Genomic DNA, 12,224 nt, shown 5'->3' on the forward strand with positions numbered 1-12,224 from the left:
ACATCCAAATAAGACAAAACAACAATGAAGAACATCTCAAAATGAATTGTACTGATGGACAATATGAGTGTCCAGGTATAAGACCATTACAGAGAGGCTAAGTCACTCAAAATTAAAGATGCAGAGGGAATAGTTATTACATACATTTTTGAATTCCCTTTGATTTACCATGATTGAGTGTATATAATCAAAGTACCCGGATGGCCGTTCATGAGTATGTCCGGTTGTCAATGTTCACTTTGTGGTTAAAATACTTACAGCTTTCTGTCAGCGTTAATTGCATGGGTTAATTAAGGACATCTGACACAAATTCACGTTGTCCTATGACCTGTTCCACACTCCAGCCCTGGCGGTAGTGGCATTGCACTTAACCATGCTGCCAGTGCTACCCGCAGAAGAAGAAAGTGACTCCCCTTGCGACCATGCCATACTATGCTCTTATGACGCCAGTAAGCCGTCTTCTCTAGATCGTCTTTGGACGTACCCACTGACTTGAATAGTGGACGTACCCTCTTCCCTAACACTAAGTTACTGTATTACTTATTTATTACAACTCAATTCAACCTGAAAGTCACATTATCATATTATCTGTGAAATGAATTGTGTGTCGCTGTGTATGTCCAAATTGTGCGTCCGACGGACAAAACATCCTTCCTGAATTATCCAAGAATAGTCCTGAAAATGTCCTGGAAATGTCCTGGAAAATGATTTTTGAAAAAGACTGGGAACCCTGATGATGGCATGGGGGTGCAGTAGTGCATTGGTTAAGTTGCTGTCACTCAACTGTAGAGTTAAATACGGTGCTGAATTATATAAATTGGTTTTAAACAGCATGAAAAGGCACTCATGCATTATATTTTGAAGGGAGATCTTCAATTTCTGCCACATAATAATGACAAATTGCTTTCTCTACTATGTTTTTACAGTTTAACTGTATCATAAGGACCAGCAGGTGATAAAATGGCGGGCTTTTGACCTGTCACACTTTAATCACTACAGAAAGGAAAACATTGCAAAACATGACCAGGAATACACCCACCATTTAAGCTGGTGAAATCATGTCCAAGATAGGAATTAACACTGATTTTTATATAAAATCATCTCATCGGTTAATGTATTTAACTGTTAAAGGGACACTGAGTGAGATTTTTAGTTGCTTATTTCCAGAATTCATGCTGTCTATTCACTAATGTTACCTTTTTCATGAATACTTACCACCACCATCAAACTCTAAATATTCATTATGACTGGAAAAATTGCACTTTTCGTACATGAAAAGCGGGATCTTCTCCATGGTCCGCCATTTTGAATTTCCAAAAATAGCCATTTTTATCAGCAAAAATGACTGTACTTGGACCATACTAGAAAATATTTGTTTATTACTAAGTAAACTTTCACGTAGAGATCAAATTTGGCAACAGGGAGCCTAGTTTCAATGAGCAGCATAGTTGTAGTACCTTTTTCGACCATTTCCTGCACAGTGTCCCTTTAAGTGTTGTCTTTTGTTTTGTTTTAGTCCTCCTCGACATTTGCTGCCTTATATTGTCAACGTCCCAACTCTTTTGAAACGTGTTAATTTTACATATTCATGAATATCCCCCAAAACAATAATTTTAATCAGTTTTGATGGCTGATATGTTTTCTTTGTGCCATTCTCCATCTAATGTAAGAATCAGATGTTTTGAAAATGTTGTTATTATTCACAATTTACCTTGTGTCCCAACTTCTATGGAGTTGGGGCTTGTATATTATTATGTGCCACATGTCACTAAATCATCTAATCCTTCCTGGCTGTGGTCCACAGGTGAGATGGAGCTGTTGGAGTACCACGAGGATGCCATCCTCCACTGCGTCCACGAGGAGAGCAGCCGGAGCAGGCGCCTGCAGGCCATGCACAAGCAGAAGTCCCTGGACATCGAAAAAACAGACGCCGTCTACTACAATCTGGACGAGCACCGCCGCAAGTCCTGCATCGACCGCACCAGCTGCGACCTGCACAAGGGCCCGCCGCCGCCCCCGGCTCCTCCGCCTCCCTCCTCCTCCTCGCTCTCAGCATCCTCCACCGCCGTTGCCCAGCAACCGCATCAGCATCAGCACCAGCATCCGCATCAGCAGCGTTCCTCAGGTCAGCCGCATCAGAGGAAAGGCTCGTCCAGCTACAGCACAGGTAAAGAGGGAGTGGAGGGAACTAACGCTGACCTGCCGCCCACCATCCCAGAGCTGAGGCTGAGCTGCACTGACGCACAGGAGGACAGCCTGCAGGCACAACAACAGACACAGCTACAGACACCACCACACAGGCAGCAAGCATCACCACAGACACAGCTACAGACACCACACAGGCAGCAGGCATCACCACAGACACAGCAACAGACACCACACAGGCATCAGGCATCACCACAGACGCAGCAACAGACACCACACAGACATCAGGCATCACCACAGACGCAGCAACAGACAACACACAGACAGCAAGCATCACCACAGACACAACTACAGACACCACACAGACATCAGGCATCACCACAGACGCAGCAACAGACGCCACACAGACATCAGGCATCACCACAGACGCAGCAACAGACACCACACAGGCATCCGGCATCACCACAGACGCAGCAACAGACACCACACAGACATCAGTCTCCACTGGCAGAACAGACACCACAGACACCAAACAGGCCACATACTCCACATCACATCAGGCATCCTTCACCACTGGCACAGCCACTGACACCACAGGTGCTACAGACGCCGAATAAGCAGCAGGTTCCACCGCTGACGCCGCGCAGGCAGCCGTCGCCGCTCGCACAACCACTGACGCCTCTCCTGCACGCAGGCACCCAGCAGCCATGGCCGCCACAACAACAACAACCGCCTACCAAAATATTATGTCGGATAGAGGTATCCCCCTCGACTGGTCTTAAAGCTCCTGCCGCTGCCACTGCTGCTGCCGCGGCCGCAGAGAAGAAAGAGGAGCCGGACCTCATTGACCTCTCGTCAAACTGCACCTCGTTTGAGAAGAACTCGACTCCCTCTGCCTCGGACAGCGACTCGCTGGTGTTCGAACCCTTGCCGCCGCTGTGCATCGTGGAGAGCGACGACGAGCTGCCAAACGTAGCTGCCAAGCGTACAGGAGCCAGCAGCACGAGCACAGGTGTGGAAGCTCTGGCGAAGAACACGGACTTCTTCTTGGACGTGGTGGAGGCCTGCTCCAGGTCGAGGGCGGCGAGCGCCTCCCACGGCTCCAGCAGTGCAGTCTTGTGTCTCGCTAAGGCCACAGCTCCAAAGAGTTTGTCCCTCACGGCCAGTCCCGCCGGTTCCCAGGACGTTCCTGATTTCCCTCCAGGCTTGCTGGTGGGACTGGAGAGCCCCATGACTCTGAAACAGAAGCGAGATCTGTTCAGGAAGACGTCCCATGTGCCCAACACCTCTGTGGGCGACAGCCCGTCCAGCCGGAACATCCCCGGGGACGCGTCGGAACCCTCGGATCCCAGCGAGGAGAACGACTTTGACGACGGCGACAATGGGGACTTCAACGGTGACGATCAGGAGAGCGACGGCAAGCTGGAGGAGGATGACGAGGAAGACGCCACGTTCAAGATCCAGATCATTCCGCGGCAGAGGAAGCAGAGGAAGATTGCCGTCAGCGCCATCCAGAGGGAGTACCTGGACATCTCCTTCGGCACGCTGGATAAGCTGGGAGAACAGACCTCCGATTCAGGTAGGTAGCCTACCAGACATTCACTTTAGCCAAGTTCACATGTGCACTGTTTCATTTAAACCAATTAAATATCGGTTTAAGCCAGGCATATAGTACTGTGCAATATTTTCAGTCGTGGATAAAAACACAGAAGGGAAACACGCACATGAGGTGGAGGCAAACATGTGCTCAAAAAGCTCACCGCCCTGGCAATTTGTGCCCTTTTTGTGCATGGGTAGTGTGAAGTGTAGTGTCAACTGCTTCAACTGGGCGATTCTCTCACAAGGGGCGACCAGGATTTCCACTGAAAATAGTAATTGCCGGCCAATGGCGTCCATTAATCAACGTCTACTCCAATATTCAATATACCGTAATGTGTAGTTGGGTATTTGTGTAGTTGGGGATTTGAAAGTGAGTCTGTTTGTGAGAAACAACTGATATTTGCATACATAATCATTCAAAACTCATTGTGCATCGCTGAACTGTGTTTTCATCAGGTTTTGTGCCAATTGTGTAGCCTGTGAAATCCCATGCTGTTTTGCACAATTGTTCCGATCTGACAGACAGCATGGAATCTACCCTCAGCGAGAGTTCCAGATCATGGTCTCTGTCTCTCTCTCCAATCAGAGAGCAAGGAGGTGTGGAACGGCGATGACTGCAGTTTGTTTTAAAAGATACAGCTGACACGATTGGCTATGGCTACATATGCCACATAATACACATTCGTAATGCCCAATAAACAGCCGTCCTCCATCGTAAACCACACACCCCCTACGGGATTTAGAATAGGCAGGTCTCCACTCCAGACCTTATCTCACTTGTGAATGTGATTAGGTCTGGTGATAAGCAGGCAACCAATTGTGTGTCTCCCAGATCCCAAAGCCCTGTCGTCCCTGGAGAGGCCCCTGGGCTCAGCCTCCGCCCCTGCTCTGGAGGCCGCCAACCCCGAGGCCAGCAACCGCTCCTCAGTCTCAAGTAGGCTGCACACTTACATCCCGTTACATTACATTACATTCATTACATTACATTGCATTTGGCAGGCACTTTCTTTAACCAAAGCAACTTAAGTTGTGAAAGGCCACCGCTCATCTGTTTAGAAGGTGCAGGATTCCGTAAAAAATTCTGTATAAAAAGTAGACAATCCGCACACTTCAGATCTATTTTTGTGCAAAGAAGCCAAGTAAAGCTTCTTTGCACAAAAATAGACCTGAAGTGTGCGGATTGTCTTCTTTTTTAACCAAAGCAACTGACAATGGCGGACATAATCATAGCCAACATCACTAGCAGATACAAAGTGCACAGGAAATATAGAGAACAGCAAGTGCAGATGCTAAGTAGGATTCGTTTTTTTTAGTACATTAGCACACGGTTAAGTAGAGTACACACACACACACACATACACATCAAGCGACTTACACTTTATTCATACTTCTCTTGAGTCTCAAATAGGCTTAGCACTTGCACTTTATTCATATTTTTTCTCAATCGCTTTGCTACATTTCTTCTTGCATCGACCTCGTAATTTTCAAAATAATATGTTTATATCTCAAAAGTATTTATACAACAAAAACGTGTATTACCAGCTGAAGGCAGTGACATTTCCCCAATACCTACAGTATACTGTATAGTGTAATGTAAATGTTTCCTGCTTCTTGTGGCTGATGTGTTGTTATCATGTGAGTCAGTGATGTGTAGAGGCGGACTTTCCATTTGGCAAAACTAGGCATCTATCCTTCATCGGGCCCCAACTTAAGTCAAGTCAAGTTTTATTGTCAATTTCTTTACATGCACTGGTCATACAAAGAATTTGAAATTGCGTTTCTTGCTCTCCCATGCAGACATAGACTAATCTAGGTAAGGACATAGACAGTATAGACATAGACAGTACTCATATATGGACATAAGACAGTATGGACATAGACATTGCTCATACAGACATTTAAAGTGCAAGACTGGACAACAGAAGACTTGTAGAGAACATACATTAAGAGGAGGTATTTTGTTGTGCTTTTTCTAAAGTCCTTTATAGCGTTCTGACATAGTAATAGTAGCATTTGAAGAAAATAAATAATTAAAATAGGTTTATTAAATGCACCAGCAGCAGTGTGTGTGTGTGTGTGTGTGTGTGTGTGTGTGTGTGTGTGTGTGTGTGTGTGTGTGTGTGTGTGTGTGTGTGTGTGTGTGTGTGTGTGTGTGTGTGTGTGTTTAGTGCAGGTAGAAAGTGCGGTGTGCGTCTGTGTGTGTGTCTGTGTACCTGTGTATGTGTGTGTGTGTGTGTGTGTGTGTGAGTATGAGTTGTGTGTCAACTGTCACACCAATAGCGTGCTAAAGATGCATGAGACAAAACACTAAAATAGCACTAGAACACAGAATGTTATGTCTATACAGTATGTCTATGACTTTTTAGGGCCCCATGTTGGTATGTCGCCTAGATCCGCCCCTGGTGATGTGTGTTATTGCTGTGTGTCTTTGCAGCAGGCTTGTACGAAATTCCGAATGGAAAGAATTTCAATTCAAAGTAATGCCATAATACGAACACTAGGTGGTGGTGTTCTATGTACTTTCAATGGGTGGTGTAGATGAAATTCAAGGTAATGGCACCACCTAGTGTTCGTATTATGGCATTATTTTGAATTGAAATTCTTTCCATTCGGAATTTCGTACAAGTCTGCTTTGCAGGCAGGCAGGTGAAGTGCAACTCTCTGGGTTACCTTGTGGCTGATGTGTTGTCACTGTATCGTGTGAGTGATGTGTGTTATCGCTGTGTGTCTTTGCAGGCAGGCAGGTGAAGCGCAACTCTCTGGGCACCTTGTGGCTGATGTGTTACTGTATGTGTTACTGTATGTGTTACTGTATGTGTTACTGTATCATGTGGGTGATGTGTGTTATCGCTGTGTGTCTTTGCAGGCCGGCAGGTGAAGCGCAACTCTCTGGGTACCTTGTGGCTGATGTGTTACTGTATGTGTTACTGTATGTGTTACTGTATGTGTTACTGTATCATGTGGGTGATGTGTATTATCGCTGTGTGTCTTTGCAGGCAGGCAGGTGAAGCGCAACTCTCTGGGCACCTTGTGGCTGATGTGTTACTGTATGTGTTACTGTAGTGTTACTGTATGTGTTACTGTATCATGTGAGTGATGTGTGTTATCGCTGTGTGTCTTTGCAGGCAGGCAGGTGAAGCGCAACTCTCTGGGCACCTTGTGGCTGATGTGTTACTGTATGTGTTACTGTATGTGTTACTGTATGTGTTACTGTATCATGTGGGTGATGTGTGTTATCGCTGTGTGTCTTTGCAGGCAGGCAGGTGAAGCGCAACTCTCTGGGCACCTTGTGGCTGATGTGTTACTGTATGTGTTACTGTATGTGTTACTGTATCGTGTGAGTGATGTGTGTTATCGCTGTGTGTCTTTGCAGGCAGGCAGGTGAAGCGCAACTCTCTGGGCACCTTGTGGCTGATGTGTTACTGTATGTGTTACTGTATGTGTTACTGTATGTGTTACTGTATCATGTGGGTGATGTGTGTTATCGCTGTGTGTCTTTGCAGGCAGGCAGGTGAAGCGCAACTCTCTGGGCACCTTGTGGCTGATGTGTTACTGTATGTGTTACTGTATGTGTTACTGTATGTGTTACTGTATCATGTGGGTGATGTGTGTTATCGCTGTGTGTCTTTGCAGGCAGGCAGGTGAAGCGCAACTCTCTGGGCACCTTGTGGCTGATGTGTTACTGTATGTGTTACTGTATGTGTTACTGTATGTGTTACTGTATCATGTGGGTGATGTGTGTTATCGCTGTGTGTCTTTGCAGGCCGGCAGGTGAAGCGCAACTCTCTGGGCACCTTGTGGCTGATGTGTTACTGTATGTGTTACTGTATGTGTTACTGTATGTGTTACTGTATCATGTGGGTGATGTGTGTTATCGCTGTGTGTCTTTGCAGGCAGGCAGGTGAAGCGCAACTCTCTGGGCACCTTGTGGCTGATGTGTTACTGTATGTGTTACTGTATGTGTTACTGTATGTGTTACTGTATCATGTGGGTGATGTGTGTTATCGCTGTGTGTCTTTGCAGGCCGGCAGGTGAAGCGCAACTCTCTGGGCACCTTGTGGCTGATGTGTTACTGTATGTGTTACTGTATGTGTTACTGTATGTGTTACTGTATCATGTGGGTGATGTGTGTTATCGCTGTGTGTCTTTGCAGGCAGGCAGGGGAAGCGCAACTCTCTGGGCACCTTGTGGCTGATGTGTTACTGTATGTGTTACTGTATGTGTTACTGTATGTGTTACTGTATCATGTGGGTGATGTGTGTTATCGCTGTGTGTCTTTGCAGGCAGGCAGGTGAAGCGCAACTCTCTGGGCACCTTGTGGCTGATGTGTTACTGTATGTGTTACTGTATGTGTTACTGTATGTGTTACTGTATCATGTGGGTGATGTGTGTTATCGCTGTGTGTCTTTGCAGGCCGGCAGGTGAAGCGCAACTCTCTGGGCACCTTGTGGCTGATGTGTTACTGTATGTGTTACTGTATGTGTTACTGTATGTGTTACTGTATCATGTGGGTGATGTGTGTTATCGCTGTGTGTCTTTGCAGGCAGGCAGGTGAAGCGCAACTCTCTGGGCACCTTGTGGCTGATGTGTTACTGTATGTGTTACTGTATGTGTTACTGTATGTGTTACTGTATCATGTGGGTGATGTGTGTTATCGCTGTGTGTCTTTGCAGGCCGGCAGGTGAAGCGCAACTCTCTGGGCACCTTGTGGCTGATGTGTTACTGTATGTGTTACTGTATGTGTTACTGTATCATGTGGGTGATGTGTGTTATCGCTGTGTGTCTTTGCAGGCAGGCAGGTGAAGCGCAACTCTCTGGGCACCTTGTGGCTGATGTGTTACTGTATGTGTTACTGTATGTGTTACTGTATCATGTGAGTGATGTGTGTTATCGCTGTGTGTCTTTGCAGGCAGGCAGGTGAAGCGCAACTCTCTGGGCACCTTGTGGCTGATGTGTTACTGTATGTGTTACTGTATGTGTTACTGTATCATGTGGGTGATGTGTGTTATCGCTGTGTGTCTTTGCAGGCAGGCAGGTGAAGCGCAACTCTCTGGGCACCTTGTGGCTGATGTGTTACTGTATGTGTTACTGTATGTGTTACTGTATGTGTTACTGTATCATGTGGGTGATGTGTGTTATCGCTGTGTGTCTTTGCAGGCAGGCAGGTGAAGCGCAACTCTCTGGGCACCTTGTGGCTGATGTGTTACTGTATGTGTTACTGTATGTGTTACTGTATCATGTGAGTGATGTGTGTTATCGCTGTGTGTCTTTGCAGGCAGGCAGGTGAAGCGCAACTCTCTGGGCACCTTGTGGCTGATGTGTTACTGTATGTGTTACTGTATGTGTTACTGTATCGTGTGAGTGATGTGTGTTATCGCTGTGTGTCTTTGCAGGCAGGCAGGTGAAGCGCAACTCTCTGGGCACCTTGTGGCTGATGTGTTACTGTATGTGTTACTGTATGTGTTACTGTATCATGTGAGTGATGTGTGTTATCGCTGTGTGTCTTTGCAGGCAGGCAGGTGAAGCGCAACTCTCTGGGCACCTTGTGGCTGATGTGTTACTGTATGTGTTACTGTATGTGTTACTGTATGTGTTACTGTATCATGTGGGTGATGTGTGTTATCGCTGTGTGTCTTTGCAGGCAGGCAGGTGAAGCGCAACTCTCTGGGCACCTTGTGGCTGATGTGTTACTGTATGTGTTACTGTATGTGTTACTGTATCATGTGGGTGATGTGTGTTATCGCTGTGTGTCTTTGCAGGCAGGCAGGTGAAGCGCAACTCTCTGGGCACCTTGTGGCTGATGTGTTACTGTATGTGTTACTGTATGTGTTACTGTATGTGTTACTGTATCATGTGGGTGATGTGTGTTATCGCTGTGTGTCTTTGCAGGCAGGCAGGTGAAGCGCAACTCTCTGGGCACCTTGTGGCTGATGTGTTACTGTATGTGTTACTGTATGTGTTACTGTATCGTGTGAGTGATGTGTGTTATCGCTGTGTGTCTTTGCAGGCAGGCAGGTGAAGCGCAACTCTCTGGGCACCTTGTGGCTGATGTGTTACTGTATGTGTTACTGTATGTGTTACTGTATGTGTTACTGTATCATGTGGGTGATGTGTGTTATCGCTGTGTGTCTTTGCAGGCCGGCAGGTGAAGCGCAACTCTCTGGGCACCTTGTGGCTGATGTGTTACTGTATGTGTTACTGTATGTGTTACTGTATGTGTTACTGTATCATGTGGGTGATGTGTGTTATCGCTGTGTGTCTTTGCAGGCCGGCAGGTGAAGCGCAACTCTCTGGGCACCTTGTGGCTGATGTGTTACTGTATGTGTTACTGTATGTGTTACTGTATGTGTTACTGTATCATGTGGGTGATGTGTGTTATCGCTGTGTGTCTTTGCAGGCCGGCAGGTGAAGCGCAACTCTCTGGGCACCTTGTGGCTGATGTGTTACTGTATGTGTTACTGTATGTGTTACTGTATGTGTTACTGTATCGTGTGAGTGATGTGTGTTATCGCTGTGTGTCTTTGCAGGCAGGCAGGTGAAGCGCAACTCTCTGGGCACCTTGTGGCTGATGTGTTACTGTATGTGTTACTGTATGTGTTACTGTATGTGTTACTGTATCATGTGGGTGATGTGTGTTATCGCTGTGTGTCTTTGCAGGCCGGCAGGTGAAGCGCAACTCTCTGGGTACCTTACACATTAACCAGCTGAAGAAGCAGCTGGAACACCAGTCCAGCGCCCCGCACAACATCAGCATCTGGGAGAGCGGTCAGTCACTCACATTTTTGGGCTTTTTATGACTTTTATTGTGACAGGAAAGTTACAGAGGGACAGGAAATAAGTGTGTGTGTGTGTGTGTGTACTCTACTTAACCCTGTGCTAATGTAATGTAAAATCCTACTTAGCATCTGCACTTGTTGTTCTGTATATTTCCTGTGCACTTTGTATCTGCTAGTAATGTTGGCTATGATTATGTTCTCAATTGTAAGTCACTTTGGTTAAACAAAAGTTTCTTCCAGGCCCTAACGTGGCCAACCGGTAGGGCACTTCTCTGCCATGCGTCTGACCCGGGTTTGATTCCCAGCCTGGGTCATTTGCCGACCTCTCCCCATTCGCTTCCTGTCCATCTCTCATACTGTCCTGTCATTAATAAAGAAGAACAAAAAAAAATCTTAAAAAGTGTCTGACAAATGTAATGTAATGTAATGTAATGCAATGTAATGTAATGTGTAATGCAATGTAATGTAATGTAATGTAATGTAATGTAATGCAATGTAATGTAATGTGTAATGCAATGTAATGTAATGTTGTGGTTAGGGTTCCCAGGCCAGACCAAGAGCAGTCTCCTGTCCGCTCCCAGCTCCGTCAGCATGTTCGTCCCCGCCCCAGAGGAGTTCACAGACGACCAGCCCACAACCATGACCGACAGGTACTAAGCCATTATACTGTATACTCAGAAGCAGACTTCAGTTTTTCAGAATTTCAATTTCTGACTATAGGTTAGTCAGACGGTGCGCTCAACCTCTGGGAAAAAATGAATGACTTCTGCTTGTGGACTAGCCAGGTCGCGCCCTCCTAGTGACACAACACCTTGGCGTTGCAACTAGTCAGGTCAAGAGCAATGCAAGCTACTTTCTGAGTTCCTGCAAATACGGGAACTCCTTTCACTTTGACGGGAAGCAAACAACCATAAGCAAACTAAGGGAGGCGGGTCAACCATGTTGTGCTCTTCGTCAGACCAAGTCTCGAAGAGATTTGAACGTCGATGACAATCAGGCTACTTGTGGACATGGTGGTAATCTATAAATAAATAATGAGATGTAGCTTGTGAGTGCGAATTTTTCTTCTTTAAATTTCTGATAATACACAGTAGCAGACTCTAATTTCTGAATTTCAATTTAATTCTGACTATACTCAGTAGCAGAAAAATATTCCAAAGTTGAAAAGGGGGTCCCTCCCTGCTGAAATAGTTTGGGAACTGTGCTGCAGGTGTCGTGACTGTGGCGCGGTGTAATAATGTAATTTAAGTATAGAGATATGCCAATGTAATAGGTTGTTATGGGCACCTAACATGACCAGGTTCCGGTCTGCCTAAAGGGACGTGTCATAATACTCCTAGCATTGAATAGAACAGTCCTTAGGTCTGCCTAGGTCTGCCTAAAGGGAGATTTCCCCCTTAAAATTGTAGAACCCGGAAACAATGGGCCAATGGAACCTCTCTCTTATCTACTCTCTCTGATGTAACCGTATGTGCTGTGCTGCAGGTGTCGTGACTGTGGCGCGGTGTAATAATGTAACCGTATGTGCTGTGCTGCAGGTGTCGTGACTGTGGCGCGGTGTAATAATGTAACCGTATGTGCTGTGCTGCAGGTGTCGTGACTGTGGCGCGGTGTAATAATGTAACCGTATGTGCTGTACCTGTACTTTAGGTGTCGCGACTGTGGCGCGGTGCTGGAGGAGTACGATGAGGACACGCTGGGCCT

At 46.3% G+C, this 12,224-nt stretch overlaps 1 protein-coding gene across 1 annotated transcript in view; it reads left to right on the forward strand.

Moving 5' to 3' along the window:
* LOC134453365 (protein unc-79 homolog) overlaps positions 1-12,224 on the forward strand; it is a 77,643-nt gene that overhangs the window by 49,916 nt on the left and 15,503 nt on the right. The window contains exons 33-37 of the mRNA XM_063204241.1: positions 1,805-3,724; positions 4,577-4,678; positions 10,402-10,509; positions 11,068-11,170; positions 12,171-12,224. The exon at positions 12,171-12,224 is cut by the window's right edge and continues 87 nt beyond it. Of these exons, the coding sequence (XP_063060311.1) occupies positions 1,805-3,724; positions 4,577-4,678; positions 10,402-10,509; positions 11,068-11,170; positions 12,171-12,224 (2,287 nt within the window). The remainder of the gene's footprint in view (positions 1-1,804; positions 3,725-4,576; positions 4,679-10,401; positions 10,510-11,067; positions 11,171-12,170) is intronic.

The sequence above is a fragment of the Engraulis encrasicolus genome, chromosome 7 (assembly GCF_034702125.1).
Source record: "Engraulis encrasicolus isolate BLACKSEA-1 chromosome 7, IST_EnEncr_1.0, whole genome shotgun sequence".
In the NCBI taxonomy this organism is placed as follows: domain Eukaryota; kingdom Metazoa; phylum Chordata; class Actinopteri; order Clupeiformes; family Engraulidae; genus Engraulis; species Engraulis encrasicolus.